The sequence below is a fragment of the Cryptomeria japonica genome, chromosome 10 (assembly GCF_030272615.1).
Source record: "Cryptomeria japonica chromosome 10, Sugi_1.0, whole genome shotgun sequence".
NCBI lineage: Eukaryota > Viridiplantae > Streptophyta > Pinopsida > Cupressales > Cupressaceae > Cryptomeria > Cryptomeria japonica.
Genome location: NC_081414.1, coordinates 775,603,464 through 775,627,548, shown reverse-complemented (window position 1 = coordinate 775,627,548; position 24,085 = coordinate 775,603,464). Strand labels below are relative to the sequence as shown.

The 24,085-nt window shown below is 34.3% G+C and overlaps 1 protein-coding gene across 1 annotated transcript; it reads right to left on the bottom strand.

Moving 5' to 3' along the window:
* Positions 1-1,023: 1,023 nt before the first annotated feature.
* Positions 1,024-23,652, bottom strand: LOC131859229 (putative UPF0481 protein At3g02645). Its single transcript, XM_059212804.1, has 2 exons — positions 23,548-23,652; positions 1,024-2,217 (listed from the first exon to the last, which is right to left on the bottom strand). The coding sequence occupies exons 1-2, from the start codon at positions 23,650-23,652 to the stop codon at positions 1,024-1,026; spliced, it is 1,299 nt and encodes a 432-aa protein (XP_059068787.1).
* Positions 23,653-24,085: the final 433 nt, after the last annotated feature.

Sequence of the window (24,085 nt, the reverse complement as noted above, 5' to 3'; positions counted from 1 at the left end):
TAATATACCAAAATCATCCATAATAGAGGGTATTTATACAAAAAAATGTCGTGATAATTTAGCATGCTAAATTCAATTAATAAAGAAAATTATGATGATCTTTTATATAGAAATGTAGTAATTTTAGTGTAGTCTAAGCATTTGTGTGTTAGTGGTTTATTTCATTTAGACTTAGGCTTGTTTGCTTTCTATGCTTCTTTAGTTTAGACATAACTAGTCAAAAAACTAGAATGGATAATGCATCTTCATCAAAATAGATGACATGAATTTGTTTTATACGTACGCTAAAATAATTGCATTTCATAAGAATGTATCTTTGGGATATTTTATTGAAATTACTTTCTCATCAAGAATACCATTTTTTATATATCTTATAATGTACTTATTTTCAAAATAATTAAGACAGAATACTTAAAATAAAAGCCCACAAGAACTCACATGAGTTGAAGTTGTCTTATTTAATTTAAAATGAGTATAATATGTTTAGAAAAGTAAATCTAATATGTCACTTAAAAAAATAGATATGTTGATGTTATCTTCTAAAGTCCATACAAATAAAAATTGTAATATAATTTTAGAACATAAAAAATAAACAAATAAACAAATTTATACATATTGATATACTAATCATCTACACCTATCTTTTTGTTGGGCCTTCAATGTGCACCTATGAAACTTGTAATATAAAATCTCCAACAAAAACATCAATATGTTTATTCAACCTTAAACTTGTAATATAAAATCTCTAACAAAGAGATCAACATGTTTATTTAACCTTAAGTGAAATCCTATGGTCACATAACTTCAATAACAACATTTATCATCCTCTATTATTGAGTAAGAGAAAACAAGAGTTGAACAGTGCGGGTCGCTTTATTTCAATCTCACCAAGCACAAGAATCTGACCTGAAATGGAATTTATAAACTATGAGTAGCGATAAGCTGCTCTTACATGACATGACATAACAAATAGACCACACCATTATATGTTACATATTACCGAATGATTCATCGTATCCTTCGTTATTTAGCATGCGAATATAATTGTTTGAATATCTGCACCATTGTAGGCACTGCAGCCGCCACCACCAGAACTACGCCCCAGAACATAGTGAAAGTTCTCATAAATTTTGGATGCTTCTCCATAAACTCACCAACTTGAACCATAGTTCGCCTTCTATACCATCCATTAACACTAATCTTCAATTGCCCGAACTCATCTTCATCTGAAAAACTGAAATTAACTCCTTTGGAGAGACCGTTGAAGAGATCAGTCACTTCCTTGTCAGTCCCAATGGAGCTCTGAATTATTCCCTTCTCCCGCAGCAAAGCCACGTCTTCCTCAGACTGAATCAAACTGTTCATCAGAAAGACATACTCAGAGATAATGCTGAGTTCCTTTTCTTGGTACACATCTATAGCCATCAGATTTCTCAAAATCACCTCTGTAGAATCAGATACATATACAACAGGGAGATACAGAGTCTTTTCCCTTTTGTCAAAACGGAGTTTGGAGGATGGAACTCCATCGTATGCCCTAAACTTCATTCCATTCTTGTAGAACTCTGCCACTGAAGCCCTCAGCTGTTGACGATGAGACTGATTTTGAATTTGATGAAGTGGTGTTTCACGAGGATGACCATGGCGGCGGCGGCTGCTATGTGGTACAGTAAATTGAATATCTCCTGTCTTTTCTGCTTGGAACTCGTCCACAATAAAATCATGAAAAAAACCTAAAATGTGGTTGTAGTCCTCCAGATTTTTATACCTTGACTCGAAAATTCTCCTCAATTTCACCTCGCGCTGTCTATGCTCTGTTTGTTGTTCCTTCGTGTTTGGCTGAAGAGAATAATTGAAAGGGTGGACCAATGCAATTATACCATCACATATCATTCTGAGCAGCTCTATCATCGCTTCTTCTACCGCTGATTTGTCCTCCATTGCCAACAGCTCCATAAGCAGTACTATCGGAACCTGATTTTCAAGCATCAGAATGTCACTTAAAATGTCAAATTGACAAGATCGGACCCTGTTTCTATTAAAGACGGGATCGAGTTTCCATTGTGATTCAACGTTGAGATCCCATTGTGTTTCATCGGTGAGAAGCCTGAGAGTCTCCAGAATGAAACATCCGTCCAGAGTGAAAGTACGAATTGGTTTTCGTTCAGATGCTCCGGAATACTCATTTTTCTCGAATTCACTAATCCGATTCGTTTCCTTAATTTAATTAAAGCAGTTTCTGATTGTATATACCAGCGTATATATTACGGAGAAATTATTCATGATTTTGATTGGGGTGGTCATCTCTACGCTTATTACTGTAAGTTGTCCATTTCCAAAAGAAACAAATAACCTTCGTGTCGAGGATCTCAATTCAATGACTTGAGTTTTTATTTAAAAAATTGTCTAAAATATAATTGAAATTTTTGGGAGGATAGTATCATGAGAAAAGTGATTCTGGATACATATTTAAAAGGTCGAGTGTATTTTTATATATTTTAAAATAAAATGTTTTAATATTTATTTTTAATGATGCATTACAGAAATAAAATTATAATACATTATCTATTTAAAAAGTGGATAGAATGAAAGCACATTCCAAAGTCTATGATTTTTTTTTAAGTCTAAGTCATTATGACTATATAAGGAGAAGGCCCCTAACAATTCAAGAGATCTTGTTTACCAAGAATATGTTCCCAACTCATAACGCTATCATCTCTATCTATTCTTCTTATTGAGTAAGAGGAACATCCACAAGAGGAATTGCTCGGTCCAAGAAGGGAAATTTTTCTAAAAGCAAACATGGTTGTAGAGGAGAAACACAAATATAATTAAGCTCTAGGAATTTAGGCTCATAGAATTCAATTTATAGAGAAATACATCATAAATTGTGGAGATTGTAGATCTCAATTAGTAGTAGAATTTATCATAGACATGTGATATGAGATAAGGCAAGATCAATGTGGGCTAGTTGAAGACAGTGTTGAGTGGTTGGAGACGATGCATGCTTGGCTAGTGGTCTATGTCGACAGATTTGGTCAATATTAATTTATCTTATAACATTCCCCCGGAAATCAATTATAATGATTAATTTGATATCCCCTCATAATATAGAAAAGATGGGTCCTAGCCTAAAGCCTTCTTAGATACCCATTTACAACACTTCAAAAAATTTGTCTTTAAGTGTACTACTTCCCCTCATCATAATCACTTGTCCATTTGGCAACTCACCCCAAACTCATACAATCCTAAGGTGGTTTCAAGCTTACCACAAAACTCTACACTCACGTGGTTTTGGCTGACCAAAAAACCTCACATACAAATGGTTTTGGATTACCATAAACCTAGCATACACATGCTTTTGGATGACCACAAACCTCACATACAAGTGGTTTTGGCTAACCACAAACCTCTCAACAAAATGGGGAAACTAATTTATAATTGAAAAACTTTTTAATCATCACTATGAACTTTATTCATGGGATTTTATGCTTCTCATTCTACACATGCATTGAAATTGATTGTCGAGTCCATATAAAAAATGATTCATCTACCAAGATACATGGGTAACTATTAACTTTACTTGCTAATTGTATAGGAATCCTTTTCAGATATATGGTTCATCAATATGTTAATCCAAAAGATTTGGGGTGTCGGGTACAACTGATCATGCACCCCTTCCAACAACTCAAGTACAATATAGACTTCTATTTTTCCTTTTAACAAAGGTGACTACAAAACATTTCCCAAAAATACCTATACCCATTTATAATGAAAATTTTTCTTGGCTTCATAAACAACATCGAACTATTTCTTTGCAAATTCTCACAATCTTCATGATTTGCAAAATTTTGTTTTGGATTCGCCTCTTTTCAATATCCAACCAATAATTATCAATGATTTGACAATATTAAAATAACAATCTATTAAGAGATATATTTTAACTACTATCTTTTCAACAATGACCCTTCATAATCTTTGGTCTTGTCTTCACACAATAAACTTTATCATATCCTCTCACCTCCAATCCAAACACTTTTACACCCGAAGAAATCAAAGCTAACTCCCACAACTAATATCTATAACTCTACATACATATAATGCATTCACAAACCAAGTCTATATGCCTCGTAAGAAATAGAACTAGTCTATTAGGTCTCTCCTCTATAACTTACAAACACTTAGTTCTCCCAACCTCTATAACTCACCTTGTACGTAGATATGCTAGCATAAAAAACAACTTATAGCCTATAATTTTCAACAAATAATCCTTCTTTTACAAGTTCCTTGTGGATGGGATAACAATATTTTTCAGTTGTGATAGGTGGTGAGATCTTCAATAATCTAAGACATACCTTTTTTCTTGGCCATGATTTCATTATTCAATGATAAATTCAAACAGTTGTAACTTCTATTGACATGCTTGGTGTCTCTATTGTTAGCTTCAAAAATCAACAATCTTCCCTTTGTTTCTAGTAGTGAATCCACCCCATTCAAGCAATGATGATTCTATAGAATGAGTCTTTCATAGGCAGGGAATTCTTTGACACTCTTGAACAAATTTGACTAGGAAAACATCTACGGGGGACTCCAACCTTCAATCATCAAGTTCTCTTTATTCTTCTTTTCTTTTGCATCTCACTCAGCTTCAATGTTCCCTACAAACTTTGGCAATGTCTCCTGGCCAACAATCCTCTCTTGGCAACTATTCAATGCAAATAATCTTGCAATTTCTTCATTCCTATTTTTGGCTATAGCCTTCTAGTCTCAACGGGTTATTACTTCACTCCAACAACTAGAAACTCCTCTAACTTGAGGATTCCCATAATCAATGTGCTTTCCTTCAAACTATAGTCTCAAAAATCTTGTGTCATCAACAATCTGCTATCTAAATGAGGTTCTACCTAGTTCTAATAAACACTAGCTTTTCAACCTCCTCCTATGGAAACTAGTAAACCTTTGTCTTTAACACCATGTAAAAAAATGGATCAGCAAAAACTCATAAAGATGAGCTCTAAGGAATTCACACTTGTACTATTTAATTTATAGAGAAATACATCATAAATTGTAGAGACTGTAGATCATAGTTAGTAGTAGCATGTATCACAGATAGGTGAGATGAGATAGGGAAAGTTCAATGTGGAGTAGTTGAAGATGGCGTTGAGCAACTGAAGATGCTGCATGGTTGGCTAGTGGCCTATGCTGAAAGATTTGGTCAATAATTAATTTTTCTAACATTTTCTACTATCAAGCTATCCAAAATGTCAACTTTGAGAAGTGGCAAAACATTTATGTTGTATATGAGATCAACCATGGTGTTTATAATGGGGAGAACCCTACAAGAATGCCTAGAGCTATGGCTACAACTCTAGTTGTACCCAAGCATGCCTGGAGCTATGGCTACAACTCTAGTTGTACCCATTAGGCAAAGATACATCTCATATAGCAAGAAAAAGAAATACATAAGTAACCATACAAGAGAAATATGCCCAATGATTGATGAGAGTTTGCATGTGGATACACTATAAGGCACTTTTTAACCTTCACTTGAATATATGACATGACATATTATAAAGAAAATAATAGCTTTAATATACACAAAGAAATAATTGTCAACAAAAAAATATTAGAAGACAATAAAGTTTCTATCTTTCAAAATAGAGAAAATAATTTCCACTTCAAATCACGTCAAATTTAAGTGTATCTTTCTAAAGTGGTTTTTTTTAAATTATGTTTATTATCATATCCTTCACATCAAATTATTATTGTACAATGCACATGCTAAATATAATTTTATCCTCCAATTCTATCATAATTGAAATTCAACCATCAAAACACTAGGACATGAACTTTGTGTCTTTATTATGTACTGAATATAACACCATATATAAATAATATGTACATAACATGTAGAATAGTTATGAATCTCACATGAAATGATAGAAATACACAATAAATTCATAAATATACTCTTGAGGTAGGAAAATACCATACAATAGCAATGTGATAAATCAATTGCTAAATGTATCTTAATTATATGCATTTAATAGAAATATGAAAATGAAATAGATACATGAATAAGTACGTACAATTATTTCATAGAGGGGTATGATATCTTTCAATTGGATGAGAACAATTTATCTAATATTCTCTTGGAATAAAATTCTCTACATGATGTAGACAATTATTTTCAACCTAGGTTTAATTATTGGTTTTCTTTTTCTAATTTTAGGTCACTAAAGATAATGTAGAAAATTATTTTATTTTTATGAATAATTATTTATGTGATAATACATGGGTATCATTAATTTCCCATTGATGTTCCTTTCATCCTCACAACTAGCTTTGAGTTTGTATAGAGATAACAATTTTGTTCACACGTATATGATGGTTTATCTTCAAGCAACTTCAAAACAAGGAAGAAGATGAAGATGAAGATATATGGATGTGTTTTATTGTATTCCTCAATATTTATAAACAACACATCTTTCTATGTAGTGCAATTAAAGTATTTCATTATAAAGCTTATATTTTATCATAAGATATGTAGTTTAGTAAATATACGATGAAACATGTTAGTAGGGATTTTTATTATGAAGTAAATAAATGAAATTGTGGGTATAAATATTTTGTAAGTTATAGCACTAGTCAATTAAAATAATTGTAATCATTTAACCCATGATATATTAGCAGTTGTCTTTGAAAAGACTCTGCATCACAAGAACTTACCGAATGGAAAGAATCAATATTAGATATCAAAATTAGAGCATTAATATTAAATATAAAAATTAGATTTTATTATCTATTAGAAGGATTACACCTTCAAAATAATTACTATAAGTTTGATCTATGTTTAAAATGAATTTTAAAAAATTATTGAGTTAAAGAAATTTCTCTTCTATTCATTGGTTCTTTTACTTATATTTGAAATTATTTATACTTTCTTCTTTGATAAAATAATTTAAATGAAGACATAAACAATGATACTCTATTTTCCGACCACGGTGTCTATTTGGTGGAAATTAAAATCTGATGGTTCCTCCGAAGAAAATCTCGGTTGGTTGTGTCAAGGTGGGGTCATTCGTGACCATAGTGGAAATCTAACCCTTGCCTACATGACCAATTTGGGGATGCAAACTTTAAGTGTGGAAAAGGTGGTAGAAATATATCATGGCTTAGTTATTGTGACTGGAGGAAAGTACAATTGCATCATCATCAAAGGTGATTCAAAAAACACAATCTTACTGCTTAGGATTGAAGCCAAACTTGACTGAAAATGTGACTACCTTATTGCCAAGTGTCGGGACCTTATTCATAGAATCAACCCTGTTAGTCTCTATCACATGAGGAGGGAAGTAAATAAAGTTGTATACATGTTGGCCTCCTTAAGCCCATTTTCTAATCATTTGAAAATTTAGATGGGTATTAATGATATCCTAGATTTGGTTTGTGTTTCTATCTTTGAAGACATAAAGGCTTATGATGGAGTATAATCCAAGATTTACCTTTTTCATTATTATTGTCGCTTTTTTGGAAAGTTCTTTATGGTATTGGTGGAAAACCTCCCTTTCAAAAAGCAGTGTCACTTTCTCCTCTCCTCGTAAGTGTTTATGTGTCCTTACTACTAGTTTTTCTTCTTCCTACTTGGTTTTATCTTATGTGACAATGACGGGAGGCGAACTCATACAAATGGAGCTTGATACTTGCGATGAGTTTGAAAGTAATACAAAATTATGGTATAAAGTGGTCAAGGGGAATATTTTTAGCTATGTTGAGGTCATGCAAGGTTTTGATCCTAAGCTCTCTAAAAAATTTGCGCAATCCTAGAAAAAGGGGGAGGTGAATATTGGTGGAGATTCTTTTAGAGTCTCCCCAAATGTGATTACTTCTATCATTGGCTTATTATTGGAGGGTATTACCTTTTCAAAGAAGTCAAAAGGATACTATAAGGATGAACTTAAGTGATTCTTCAAGGTAGGGGAAGGAGTTTCAAGATTATAGAGTGGGTATAATAGAGAAGACCTACTTGGTATATGGAAAGATGTAGCCATTTTCCTGCTGAAATATTTTACTTTGAATGGGAAATTTAAAAGATTTCATGCCCAGATGTTCTCAATGCTAAACCACCTTAGGTACGACATAAAATTGACCTTTTCTTACTGGGTTTGTTCTTCATTGTCTAAATTAATTGAACGAGATAAATCTAAAAACTCTCTACCCCTTCATCAAGGGCTCATCCTTAGATTGTACAATTTCCATCTAACTTTATCCATGTCTAGTGATCCCCTATTATCTCCCCCTACCCCTTGCCACACCCTAATCTTTTGTTGGAGCTCTTGAATGCCTCTATTGTGAAGCCTAACCCCAATTCTACCTCTTCTTCTAAACCCAAGCCCGTTCCTACTCATTTCAACCCTAAAAGAGGGACAAAATAGAAAATCTCCCCCAATTTTCCTGCTAAGGATATGGAATTGTTGCAGTCGGAGGAGGATGAAGTTCCTAAGGATTATGAGTCTTTCTCTCACTCAAAATCTAAATGGTCTCCTAAGGAATCCAATGGAGTTTCTCCCTTTTCCCTTGAATAGAACTCCCCTAACCCTATTCCTAGCCCTCCACTCTGGTTTCTAAGTTTTTGTGGTTGGAAGAATGTGTTGAGCTACAGGACTTGATTATTGACTAACTCTTATCTTAGTTTGATGTGGCTATTAAAAATATTAATATGCTTGAGTCTTTTGGTGGGGTAGGCATGAGGGACAATAAATAGGTGATAGAGGAAAAAGACGAATGAGTATGGGAGGCTGCTAGCAACATGACTGGAAAGCTAGAGAAATGGAATAAGGTAGAAGTTATGTTGAATGACCTTAATCAAAAGATGTTGTAGAGGAATTGGAATAATGTTTTGATGGAGCTTAAGGAAATTTAAGAGAGCCTACCAAGAGAATTATTGAGGATATTTCTACTCTGAGTCGGGAGATGGCCTTAAGGAACTTGGCTTCCTTGAAAGCTATATAGGAGGAAATTGACTGAAGGAAAGAAAAGTGGAAGAGGCATGCAATGCCTCCCTCTACTATGATGGAACCCCATACCTTTGTGCTCAAAGATACACTGGATTCTGGTACTCTGACTTTTGTCAATGATTATAAAAAAAAAATTATTTTTTTAAGAAATTCATATGTCTTTGTAAAGATTGGCAATAGGGTAAAACCTCCACCCAGTAGACCATCCCTTTGTGTCTTTGGTGAGTGGTTAGTTGTATTTTGTTTGTTGGTTTTATCTTTGATCTATGTTTGGTCTTTAGGTAGTTTCTTGTTGTTTTTTGTGTTTTTTGTCTTTGACTAGGTGTGCATTACTCATGAACTCTAGGTGTTGTTGTTTAACGGTTATATTAAGATACGGGTCTTATCCCTCTTTTTATTGATTAGAACACTGATACTCTCTTTCCTTCTTTAATTAAAATATAATTTTGCCACAATCTTAAATTCGTGATTGAAGTCAGTGGTAGCATTAAGCAATTCCCATTTAGATAATTTTAGGTCCCACACATAACTAATCAGATCCGATGGATCCCATACAATAAGGGTGAAAGCACCTCTGCTACCTCCAAACCACTGTGCAAAAGATATGTTGGCATACTCTCAATTTCTAAGTCACTACAAACCAAAAACCCAAAAACATAACCAGCCACCTCTAATGAGATACGTATTAAAAACTATTAATCAATAAAATTAAATTTAACCCATGATTTCTTATAAACATGGAGTTAGATTTCCTGTAAAGGTTATCATAATCCTCATGACTTCGTCTACCTTAGGAAGTGGCCGCCATCACATGAAATAGTGTTGTTGAGAAAGAGCTGAATGCCTTTTTCTCATTTTCATTTTCCTAGTGTCCGTTGTTATAGACTAAACTACTATGGTAACTGATGTTTTCAACTATACTTGTGATGATGATTTTTGAGCAATCTTTTCTGGTTCATACTGATCATCTTTGCAACCGAATATATTGCCATCTAATAGAAATACGTTCTACATTGTTTGATCAGATCTGAGAGTACATTTAAGGCTGCCGCAACGATTGTTTGCATTTATATTAGCCATTGCCGGAGTTTTTAAATTAGACTTGAACTAAGTGAACTTCCCAATTTTTCTTTGGAATTCAATCATAAAACCAAACTTCGATGTCATTGCACGCACATAATGTTTCATAATATGGAAACCTTGGTTGCGTCAGAAGTATTTTGACCCTTTAGCAGCCAATACCATTAGACACATTTGTATAGCTTGCAAACGACCAATAGTAAAGTACACATCATTAGATAAAAACTTATATGGTAAGCTTGAGGAGACATGCTCATCAACACCTCTAAAAAGAAGGAAACAACGAATAGTTACCAGCAACTAGCTTTCATATAATTCACCAGATAGAGACATTATAAAATCATGACATTTATGAGTTACCATGAGTTCCATGATATTTCTATGATCCCAAACAAATTTATAAATCATAACGTCATTTTGGAATTGTGGTGGCGTCAAAAATTGATTTGATAACAAACCTCCAAATTTTGGGGTTTGGTGTTAAGTTGGCGATATTTTATGACTATATTTCATCATAATGACCCTCATATTTTGTGCATGTATGGAAGATCAACACTCTTACATGTAAATTGACACAAAAAAAAAATTAAGGCATTTAGCTAATATAAAATTAAATTCTCATTTTAGCTTTCTATTGGACTATGTCATTAGGCAACGTGCTTGGATCAGTTATATTGATGTTATCTAAAAAAAATTATTGCAATATATAAAAACATTAAATTATGGCTAGATTATCTAATTATGTTCAAGACTAATTCTACTATCTAAATTTCCTAAAAAAATTTCTATATATTTTATGAATGCAATAGTTCTGAATGTATTAAACTAGGAGAGGCTTGAACCTTTACATAACCGCAAAACCAGCGAGCAACAAAAACAAAGGGCTCAAGACCAAAATGCCTACTACCAAAAAAGAACAAAAACCAACAAATATCTAGCACAGCAAACAAAACCCAAAAAATAAACTAGCAGAACTAATAGACCGAAAAACAGAATAGGACACACCCCCACTAAATGCACAAACCAATGGCATACCTAGTGGAGGAAGACATCAACTTCCTATCTTGGCTGATTTCTTTGTCTTTTTTGAAAAAAAGAGCTTCCTAGTAGAACCTTTCCCAAAGGAGATGGTTGGGGAATCTGGGGTTGGATATATAGGCCTCCAACCCAAGGGTAGTGACAGAGTCCAAATGGCTCTGCTTCTTTTCTTGCTTCCTTGCAATTTTGTCTCGTATGGCTTGGAGAGCAATAGAGCTCTTCTCGATCATCTACATGTTCTAAGAAAAAATATGAACTCCATTTTTTTCATGGAGTCCTAATTATCATGCAATGCCTCAACCACTTCCACCAAATCCTTTATGTCATTTCCTTGGTTTATTTTCTCATTAAGCTTCTTCAATGAATAAAATAGTTAAAATATGATCTAAGAATGATGATTTTCAAAAAAAAGCCACCCTATATAAAAAATACCATCATCATAATATAGAAAATCATTTTCAAAATGTAGAGAGAGAAATGAAACACAACTAAGTGTAGTGTAGTACTCTCTATCTTAGGTAGAGGCTTTCCTTGGAATTTAATTTCCTATAGTATGTTAGTGTATAGTTCTATGGATTTTCAATTCTTGTGATATCATAACATAATAGAGTTAAAATGGGGTAAATAAAACAAGCAATAGTATAATAAATGAAATAATTAGCATCCATATTAATGTGACCTTGCAAAGTGTTGATTGAAGCTAGTATTAAAGTATAAGAAAACAACTTGCTTTATATAACGTTAAATCTCTCAAATGTAGAAATAGGCATTTTATCTTGAATTTAAAGTAAATTCCATGGATGAAAGCTTGTTTATTGATAATTGTGTCAAAACATGCTAATTTATTAAAAGTTATGAGGCAAATTTATTATCTTGAAAGAGCATTCAATTATGTACAAATATTTTCAAAAGAAAAAAATTGAAATTTGTAAGAACTTATGGTTATAGAACATAAACACAAAGAACTACATTAATGATGTAGGAGCATCCTTGGTTCTTGGCAATCTTGCATCACCAAAAAACAAAAATTTCCTTTCAATTTCTTTGTTATTTTCAGTAGTTTTCTTTCTGTGAGCTACTGGATACCTTGGCGTTAATCATTTCTCTTGCGAAGATGGATTTGAACTTCATTCTTGTTCTAGATCCGTGTTTCATTTGGATCTCTTTCCGGCAAGTTATCGCTTCTGGATTGGTTAGTAATTTTTTGTTTCCCCCGCATGCTTGAGCTTAACGGCTAGTTAGTGTTCTCAGACCTTGTGGAGTGATTCCTTGATTTGTGGAGCTGACTTATCATATTTGGGATGATCTTCGATGCTTGGTTGATCCTCTTGTTGGTTCGCGCTTCGTGGTAATCATTTTCAGAGGATTTTCATCTCATCTTTGGGCCCACCTATCTACACATTTCATTCTCCTTTCTTGGGGGAATGTGATCTTTCCTAGCTGACCCGGATGTTCTTGGATACTATATAATGATGTATTTGATCATAGTAGACTCAATATTCAAAATACAGAACACTAGATTTTAATTTAATCCAATGTTTACCTCTAGCTTGATGCATATGGATGTATTTCTGTAACAAGGCAGTTGCTTGCATGTAAGTTGAATGTTACTAGCAGTAGCATTTGAATCAATGAATTGATCCACACCTGATCCAGCATTTTCTCTCTCTTGTGTTATATTGTGTTGTTTTTATCTTGCTACATAGACCAAACTTCCTCTTTGAGGATCCTCCTATCTGTGGCTACATCGGTTGGTATCAGAGCGAAGCTTCATCCTATTGAATTTTGTTGTAGGGTGGTAGATTGTGGATCCAACCTGCAATTTCAGAGGACTTGCTCCTATGGCCTGAAGAGGTAATGTGAGAGGTGGAAACTGGAGAGATGTTGATTCGGTGATGATGCACATGTTGAGATAGATTGCGGCTCGTTTGGATGGTATTGAGACCACACAAAGAAGGGGTCGACATATTGAGCATGTAAGTGATAAAGAAGAAGAAGAAACTATTGAACTGAAAAATAGAGGTCAACCGGAGTTCGTGCAAGATGATGAAAGATTGATTAGAGATTTGACAAATATGAATAGTAAACTAGACACGAAGGTGAAATTTTCTTGCACAAAGTTCAAGGGACATGCTACCTTGTGGTGGGATCATTTGTAGACTCATAGACAGAGGAAAGGAAAGGACAAAATTAAATCTTGGGATTGGATGGTGTGTAAATTGAAGCCAAAGTTTTTGCTAGCAGATTATCAAGTCAATTTGTTTCGAAGATTGTAGAATTTGAAGCAAAAAGAATCTAGTGTGAAGGAGTACACTAAGGTGTTCTACAAGTTGAATATCAGATCCGAACATGTTGAAGATGAAGTTGAGCAGATTGCGAGCTATGTTACTAGTTTAAGAATGTCTATACAAGATGAGATTAGTAAGGTAAAATTGTAGAGTGTGCAAGAAGCTTATCAATATGCCCTAAAAGTTGAAGAAAGATTGAATAAGAGGCATTAGAAGAGACAAAGATGAAGAGATGAAAGATTTCAGAGAGGTAGATCCTTTACCGGAGGTGGAAGATCCTTTTTGGAATAGAATAGAGACAAGATAGAAGATAAGAGTAATGAAACTTCAAATCGGAGGAACAAAGGAAATTACTATCGGAATGTTGGACAAGGTGGTTACTGGAATGAGGGTTTTAAGAGAGATGATAAGAGAAAGTTTACTGGAACCTGTTTCAAGTGTAGTGGAGAAGGACACTGAGATTTTGAATGCACACAAGGGAATAAGAGGATAGAGAATGGTGGAAGAATCTTTTTTTTAGAAGATGAACCTACCTCATCATTGAACAAACCAAAGGATAGTGAAGCTTTGGTGATAAGAATAGCCCTATGCTAGAATGAGATAAATGAGGAACCATTTCAAAGGAAGAATTTATTCCAAACAAGATGTAAGGTGGAAGGTAAGTTTTGTAAGGATAATTATTGATAGTGGCAGTTTAGATAATTTTGCCTCAGAGGAGATGGTGAATAAGTCGAAGTTGCAGAGGTTGAAACACTCTAAACCCTATCAGATAACATGGATTCAAGATGATCATAAGATCTTGGTAAATGAGAAATGTTTGGTTAATTTGAAGATAGGAGAATACTATGATGAAGTTTTGTGTGATATTATGCCTATGGATTTTTGTCATGTTTTGTTGGGAAGGCCCTGGCAATATGATAGACAGGCTATGCATGATGGGAGAGGGAATATCTATACTATTGTTGTGAATGGGAGGAAGCAAACTTTTTTACCTCTAGAAGAACCCCTGAAAAGTAAGATATGCATGAGTGTCAGAATCTATTTGGTCGATGGGATAAAGTTTTTGGAAGGGTTGAAGAGTGAAAATGTGTGTTATATGTTGATACCTAAGGAACCTAATTTGAAACCAGAGGAAGAACAACTAAAGGAGATAAAAGAGTTGTTGATGGAGTATGAAGATATCATTTCAGATAATGCACCTGATGGATTACCCCCTATGAGAAGCATAAGTCATTGCATGGATTTGATTCTTGGAGCTAGTTTACCTAATAAGGCAACACACCAGATGACACCGACAAAGAATGAAGAATTGAATAGGCAAGTGCAGGAGTTGTTGAGGAGAAGTATGATCAAAGAAAGTTTGAGCCCTTGTGCAGTACCTATTGTATTGGCACCGAAGAAGAATGGGGAATGGAGGATGTGTACTGATTCAAGAGAAATAAAGAATATTATAGTAAAGTATAGATTTCCTTTGCCAAGGATGGATGATGACATAATGGACTATTTGAGTGGAGCTAGATATTTCACAAAGATTGATTTGAAGAGTGCATATCATCAGATTAGAATCAGAGAAGGTGATGAATGGAAGATAGCATTTAAGACAAATGAAGGATTGTATGAGTGGTTGGTAATGCCCTTTGGATTGACTAATGCCTTGAGTACTTTTATGAGATTGATGAATGAAGTATTGAAGAAATTCTTGGGTAAGTTTGTGATGGTATATTTAGATGACATTTTGATTTTCAATAAGACAGAAGAGGAACATTTATTGCATGTGACAAAATTTTTGCAAAGACTTAGAGAAGAGATGTTGTTGATTAATCTAAAAAAGTGTATTTTCATGAAGGAGGAGCTTGTATACTTGGGTTTTTTGATATTTGCGAATGGACCAAAGATGGACCTTGAGAAAGTGAAAACAATTATTGAGTGGCCTACACTAGAGAGTATTGGAGAGGTAAGATCATTTCATGGACTAGCTAGTTTCTACCAGAAGTTCATCAAAAAAATTAGTGCAATTTATAGCCCTATGACTGAGACAATGACGGGAGATCAGAAGGATTTTAAGTGGACTGCTGGAGCAAACTGGAGTTTTCAATTCTTAAAGAAAAAGGTGACTAGGCAACCTATGTTAGCCTTACCACATTTTAGTAAAGTCTTTCAGGTGGATTGTGATGCTAGTGGGAGTGCAATTGAGCTGTGTTGACCTAGGAAGGAAGACTTGTAGCATATTTCAATGAGAAGTTGAATGATGCAAGAATAAGATATTCAGTGTATGATCAAGAGTTTCATACCCTAATTCAAGCCTTGAAGAAGTGGAGACACTATTTATTGCCTAAGGAGTTTTTGGTGTACATGGATCACCAAGTTTTGTAGTATTTGAGCAGTCAGAGTAAGTTGAATCATAGACATATGAGATGGGTTGAATTTATGTAGAGTTATACTTTTGTTTTAAAATACTAGAGTGGGAAGTCAAATAAGGTTGTTGATGCCTTGAGTACAAGAAGAAATTTGATAACAGAGATTAGAGTTGCAGTATTGGCAATTAATGGATTGAAGACCCTGTATGCGGAAGATCCTGATTTTGTAGAACCTTGGTGAGCTTGTGTTGAACCTGTTGTTGCAAACTAGAGTAAGTGGTTGGATTATTTTATTCAGGATGAGATGTTGTTTAGGGGAAATTAGTTGTGTATACCTCAAAGTTCAATGAGAGATAGTTTGATCAAGGAGAAACATAGTGGAGGATTGGCAGGACATTCTAAGATTAATAAGATAGTGGCTTTAGTGAGTGAGAATTACTTTTGGCCTCAGATTCATAAGGATTTCAGGAAATTTGTTCTGAGTTGTATAATTTGTCAAGTTGCAAAAGGAAGTAGTCAGAATACTGAATTATATAAGCCTTTAACAATACCAGAGAGACCTTGGGAAGACATAAGTATGGATTTCATATTGGGATTGTCGAAGACTCAGAGAGGAAATGATTCTATATTTGTGGTCGTAGATAAATTTTCAAAGATGGCACATTTCATACCTTGTGAGAAGACAACAGATGCAGTTCATGTAGAAGATCTATTTTTCAAAGAGGTTGTGAGATTGCATGGGCTACCAAAGAGCATTGTTTCAGATAGGGATACTAAGTTTGTTGGTTACTTTTGGGGGACACTTTGGAAGAGCATGAAGACAAATTTGAAGTTTAGTTCTATGTTTCACCCACAGACAGATGGACAAACCGAGGTTGTGAACCAGAGTTTGAGAAATTTGGTGAGATGTTTGAGGGGAGATAAAATTGAAAGTTGGGATTTGATATTGGCATAGGCAGAGTTTGCATATAATAATTCAGTAAACCAAAGTACAAGAAAGACACCATTTGAAATAGTTACCGGAGGGAATCATAAGGGAGTTTCAGAATTAAAAGATATCAGTCATGAAGCTAAGAGGAGTGCAGAAGTAGAATCATTGGAAAATCATATGGAGGTATTGCATTTAGAGGTAAAGCAACATTTGGAAGCTATGAGCCGAAAATATAAAGAGAAGGTAGATGAGAAAAGAAGACATCAATAATTTGAAGTTGGAGATGAAGTAATGGTATATCTAAGAAAGGGTTTATTTCCTATTGGAACATATAATAAGTTGAGGATGAAGAAGTTTGGATCGTGTAAGATCTTGAGGAAATTTGATTCGATTAATGCATATGAAGTGGAGCTACCAGACACCCTGGACATATCACCTATTTTCAATGTTGTAAATCTATATCAATATCATGAAGTAGAATTTTGTGAAAATGAATCTAAATTGAAGTAGTTTCCTGAGAAGAAACAAGATGAGATTGAAGAGGTTTTGGATAGAAGAGTTAGTAAGAGCACACGCAGCAATCAGTACAAAGAATATCTTGTGAAGTGGAAAGGCATACCAGTTAAGGATTCTTCTTGGATTTCTCAAGCTGAGGTAGACCATCTTCGTTTTTCTCTAGCCCCTACAAAGTGACGAATCAAATTTCATTAACCCCGGATGTCTAATGTAGGAGCATCCTTGGTTATTGGCAATATTGCATCACCCAAAAAAAATATTTCCTTTCAGTTTCTTTGATCTTTTTAGTAGTTTTGATTCTGTGAGTTACCAGATACCTTGGCATTGATCATTTCTCTTGCGATGCAGGATTTGGACTTCATTCTTGTTCATCTTTCTTGTTCTAGATCCGCATTTCATTTGGATCTCTTTTCGGACTGTTATTGCTTCTAGATTGACTGGTAATTTTTTTATTTCCTTCAAATGCTTGAGCTTAACGGCAAGTTGGTGTTACTAGATCTTACGTAGTGATTCCTTGACTTGCAGATCTGACTTATCATATGTGGGATGATATTCAATGCTTGGTTGACCCTCTTTTTGGTCCGTACTTCGTGGTAATCCTTTTTCGAAGGATTTTTATCTCATCTTTGGATAGACCTATCTACATGTTTTATTTTCCTTTCTTTGAGGAATGTGATCTTTCTTGGCTGATCCAGATGTTCTCGGATGCTATATAATGATATATTTGATCGTAGTAGATTCAATATTCAGGGTATATATAGAAAAGTAGATTGTAATTTAATTTGATGTTTGCTTCTGGATTGATGCATATGGATATATTTTATAACAAGGTAGTTGCCTGCATGTAAGCCAAATGTTACTAACAGTTGCATTTGAATCAATTAATTCATCTCCCTGATCTGGCATATTCTCTCTCTTGTGTTGTATTGTGTTGTTTGGATCTTGTTGCATGGATCGGACTTCCTTTTTAGGGATCCTTCTATGTGTGTTGCATCAATTAAGGTAACATACATGCTTATCCTTAGGTAGATTCTTGAAGGTGGATTCTATGATCAAAGTCTGTGGTTGCACTTCATTTTCTTGCATTCTAATTAAATGTATATTTCAAAATCTTTGTTTTGAGAAGTCATTCTATACATTAATAATAGATCTTTGTTTCAAATGGTGCACTATAAGAGGATTCTCTTTTGCTACAAGTCATATTTTGCAAATTGGCATATGGCTTTTGTGTGCTCCTATATTGCTTATAGGAAATCTTCCTTAACTTGGTGGAAGAATCTTGTCCATGACCATATTACTATTTTTATAGATGTTTCTTATAAGGATGACGTTGTTTCAAAGGATCCAAAACCACCCACACTTGTTTCTTCTCCTTCGAGTTCTACTAAGGTAACTTTGGATTAGGGATTATCTCTTGCTCTGGTTTCTTTTTCTCCTATCCATCTTACTACTAATTTACCTACAAGAGTTGTTTGCTAGTCCAAATCTTCTTTCAATGATGAAATGAGTGGTATTGGGTTTGTTGTCTTTCTAGTTGTTAAAGAATCCATTGTTGCTTCTACTGGTATTGTTTTTTATTAAGATAAAAAAGTTTTACATGGAATCAAAACCCAAAACTATCAAAAAATAAACAAAGTTAAACCAAAGGCTAAACAGCTACTAAACTACAATAGAAATAGGGGAAGCATCCCAAAGAGACTAACGATAAAAAACACAACACAAGAAAACCAACTAATTGAGATCTTCCAAGAGCTTGATATTCTTCCAGATTGTCCTATTTTTTATCGCTTGGAGTTCTTCCATGATAAATCTCAAACTTCCCCTTTCTTCTTTTTTGCTCCTAGTATTGGTAGAGGGCCCCATGGAAGTCTACACATCCCGGTTCTTCTTGTCCAAGTTGATGTCAGAGGACATGTCGAATTTGATCAGATGAGCTTTCTGAATGGCAATTTCCTTGTTCACTATTTTTAGACCTTGCACATTGTTAAATACATTGCCTCCTTATTGATCTCCACTAGACCTTTGATTTTACCCTTTAAATCCTGAATATCATTCTCTAGCTTGTCAATCCTAGCCTCATGCTCAGCTTTCATAACCTTGATATCCTCTATAATTTTTTGGGTCGACTTCAGGAGTTTATCAAATTTATTAGGTGCCAAATTCTCAGTGAAACAGTCTATAATGTCCTTGATCCCTTGTTTTAGAAGATTAATTTCACCAAACACCCAGCAAAAACATTTCTCCTGGTTGGAGAATGAATTATCGAGGAGCCTGTCAACATCCATTTCATCCCTTTTAGGCTCATTGGGGTCCACAATGAGGGGAATATCAAGTTTAATTTCATCCTCCCCTTTTTCTTGAGTCTCCACCCTTTTCCCAGTCTTTTGGTTTTTAATATTTTGCGGGCCCAAATTTTGAGATTGAGAAACATGGGTTTTCAATTTTTTCACTGTCCATCTAGGTGGATTTATGTTGTTTTTGCTACTATTAGTACCTGGAGTGGGACTCTATGGGGGGGCCTCATCCTCTGAGGGTTTATATTCAGAGTCATCCAAATACATGGTTTTCATTCCAGTTCATAGCAATCTCGCCCTCCTCCTCACCAAAATCTGTATCTAAAACATCATGCACGTCCTAGGTGGCTAGGGGTGGGGGTTTCTCAAAATAGAAGAGGTTTGACCTCATGAACCTTAGCATACTCCATAATCAGGAGGATTAAATCCTCATGCAAGACCGGATTTCCCTCATTTTCATAATTCTTATGAATAGAATGATCAAGAGAAGAAAGTAAATGAAACAACATTGAAATTATTTTGTCATGCCTAAAGTGATTCAGAATAGTGAAATGATAAGTAAATATACTAGGGTTATGTTCCTCATGATGAACTCTATCATATCTTCCCAAAGCTTCAAAAGATCCTTTCGATTGTAGCCTCTATTCGGGTTCTTCTTTACTCTGCTTCTCTAGCTCTTTTTGTCATAGAAAATCACAAGGGATTCTTCCAAATTTTCCCTTTCCTTGTAGAATTTTTTACCCTCCATACTTAGCCTACTAATCTCAACCATGAAGGGTTCATCTACCTTGAATTTGGGACCATAGACATTGAGCACCCCCTTATTCCAGTTTTTTACAAACATAATTGATGCAGGAGCATCCCCGGTCAATGATAAATCTTGCATCAACCAAAAGTATTTCCTTTCAGTTCTATTATTGTTTAGTCCCTTGTGCAATTTTTTGTATTCTTACCGGTATGTACTAGTAGTTGCTTGTTCTTCATTGCAGAACTTGTTTGCAGTTTCCTGGCAGTTTCATATGGTTGATTCTAGATTTCTAGTTCATTTGGGTTCCTCTCTAGTCAGTTATCACTTCCGGTTGGCTGCTTCTGGGTTCCGAAGACAGTTCTTGGTGTGTGGATCTATATCGGGTCTTGAATGATGTTCTTTGGTATGTGGCTGACCTTCCTGCTAAACAACATCACTTGGTTGTTATTTTCCAGAATGATTTGTCAAATCTTAGGGCCGACCTAATTACACGTTTCATTTCCTGCATTGGTGAATGTAATCCTTTAAGGTCGGCCTGGATATGTTCTGGTGGGTATAAATATGATGTTATGTAATCATTTGTAGCAGCAGAGAAAGTAGAACTAAGAATAAGGATTGAGATTCGCATATTGTGATTTGGTTGATTCTTAGAGTCTCGGTTGGATTGTGTCTAGCTTGAAGCCTGCATGTAACCGGTTAACTACCAGATGTTCTTTGATGATAATATGATGGTTTTTGTATGATTGCTAGAAGTTCTAAGGCTGTAATCTAATCTGTTTATGTGAATTTTTTATGTTTCCTTACTGCTTTTGTTGTGTCTCTCTTGCTACATAAGTCGGTTGACTCTTTTGAGGGTTCTTACCGGTTATGGTTGCATCAATTTCTATGAGCTTTTGGTTTTGGCCATGGAATTTTCTTATATATGGTTCCAGACCACCATCCCCAACTTCCCTCCATACATCTTCATTTTTGTCCCATAGATCACATGAATATGGTTCCATTCTATTCTTTTGTCCCCCCATATAATTATTACCTATGCATTTTTTAGTCAATACACTAAAACTAGGCTTCAAATAGGCGATAAAAAACTAGACACACAAGGAAGATCTAGAAGGTCACAGCCATGTCTTTCTAGGAATGGTTGTCATCATTAATTCTCTATCAGAGAGAGATTTTCGGCGTCCATCCAAACTAGTTCGCATAAATGAAATGGAAAGGATTCTCCTTCCCACCACCATTTTTTATCATCCCTAGCAACGCCGAGGTTTGCCATGTGGTTTGCATGCATGTTACCCTCCCTAAAAAATGTGCGATATTTGAACTTCTTCAAGTCTACCAATCATTTCAAAGCACTCCTACATTATGTGATTAATTGTCCAACTAAGGCATGTCTTTTTAATCAAACAGTTGATTATTTTTAGTGAATCAGTTTCCAGCCAGACCTTCTTGAAACCTCCATGAAGAGCCATTTTAAGCCCAATGTAGGCCATATTTGCCTTAGCATAATGGTTTGTTTGGGTGCTTCTATTGGTATCATTGGTATCCCTAATACTAGTGTTTATAATGGTAATGTTGTTGTCCTTAATGTTCTTGATAGACATTCCTAATAGACATTTTGTGTGGTTCAACATTGTTTTGATTGTAATAATGGATCTACAAGGACACTTGTTAAATGGAAGAAGAAGTATCCCACTAACAAATCTTCTCAAGTTAGTATTTTAGATAAGAAGCCTCAAAACTCTAATTTAAAATAGGATATGAGCTCTTTAGCTCCAACTTTGTTGTTTGGATAGTTGCCCTATTTTGTTGTGTATGTGATTGGTTTTGTTCTAGTTCTGGTTTTTTATGGTTTGTGCTAGATCTGTAATGGGTTGGGGCCCTTTCCCACTTATTGTAAATAAAAAAATACATGATTATCGCTTGAGAATAATAAGACCTCCAAATATTCTTATAGACTTTCATGTTTCACTAAATATCTTCAAATATCAACAAGGAAAGGATTTTTAAATACAATATTCAAATCCATAAGCAAACATTGCATTCATTTGAGGCTATTTTTGTAAAATGTGGAAGTCTTGTCAATTATTTAAAAAAATGCTCCCAAAAATATGGTCTCACTAATTACACTTATTATAGAATATGCAAATTAGAAAAAGATTACATTCTAACTTTAAAGCTCTTTTTTGGTTGTTATTAATACAATATACTTTAATGACATTGTATTGCACTTAAAAAATCTCATCCATCTATACATTTTTTATCTAAAAAGACATTAGACTTGATTATGTAATTTATTTGGCATTAAAAAAGGCCAAAACTAAAGTGCACTTGAACAATTATAAAATAAAATATATTGAGCATATACAACAACCAATGTATTCCTTTGGACTCCATTTCATTGGGGTGTTATATTGAAATCTATGTCTCATCAAGAACACCACTTTGTACATCTTTTGTAATTATTTTCTACTTGTTTTCAAAGGAATTATAACATAATACTTCAAATCAAAATCTTTAGGTACTCACATAAGTTGAAGTTGTCTTAATTAATTTAAAATGTATATAGTATGTTTAAAAAGAGTAAGTCTAATAGGTAGCTAAATGAAATTGATATGTCTAATTTTTTTCTTTTAGAGTCTTTCATACAAATAAAAGGTGTTTGCTTGAATTCTTTTCTTTTGGAGTCTTGATGTAATAATGACCTACACTTAATTTGTTTGTTGGGCAAGAGAAATTTTCTTCAATGTGTACTTGAAAACTTTTAGTCTTAAAATATCTAACATAAGCATTAATATGTTTATTCAGCTTTGCTGAAACCTTATGGACACATAACTTTAATAACAATATTTACTACCCACCATTGTTAAATAGACAAAAATATAGAGTGAAAACTTTTATCTGTTTCATTTCAAACTTATTAAGCCCAAAAATTGTAGAGAAAAGCTCTTTTGATAAGTTGATCAATAACAACATAACTGTCCATTTTGAATTTCATTTGAACCAACTCGAAAGACATTAAAGAACTATCAACACATGAAAAATTAATAAAAGATAAAAATATAATAATTTGCTTTTCATATATAACTCCTTTTTTATCTCATTTAATTTAACCAATCTTTACAGTGACCTACAATGAATTTTATAAAATATGAGTAGCTATTAGCTACTCTCAAACGTGATAACATAATAACAATAGTCCACACCATTATATGCAACCGAATGATTCATCGTATTCTTTGTTATTAAGTTTTTGAATATATTTGTTTAAATATCTGCACCACTGTAGGCACTGCAGCCGCCACAACCAGAACAATTCCCCAGAACATAGCGAAAGTTCTCACAAACTTTGGATGCTTCTCCATAAACTCAACAATTTGAACCATGGTTCGCCTTCTATACCATCTTCAATTGCCCGAACTCATCTTCATCTGCAGAACTGAAATTAACTCCTTTGGAGAGACCATTGAAGAGGTCAGACACTTCCTTGTCAGTACCAATGGAGCTCTGAATTATTCCCTTCTTCCTCAGCAAACTACGTCTTCTGCAGACTGGATCAAGTCATTCATCAGATTAACATACTCTGAAAGAATGTTGAGTTCTTTTTCTTGGCACACATCTATAGCCATTAGATTCCTCAAGATCACCTTTGTGGTATCAGATACATATACGACAGGGAGAAACAGAGTCTTTTCCTTTTTGTCAAAACGGAGCTTGGCGGATAGAACCCCATTGTACGGCCTAAACTTCATTCCATTCTTGTATAACTCTGCAGCTGAAGCCATTATCTGTTGATGATGAGACTAGTTTTCACTCGGA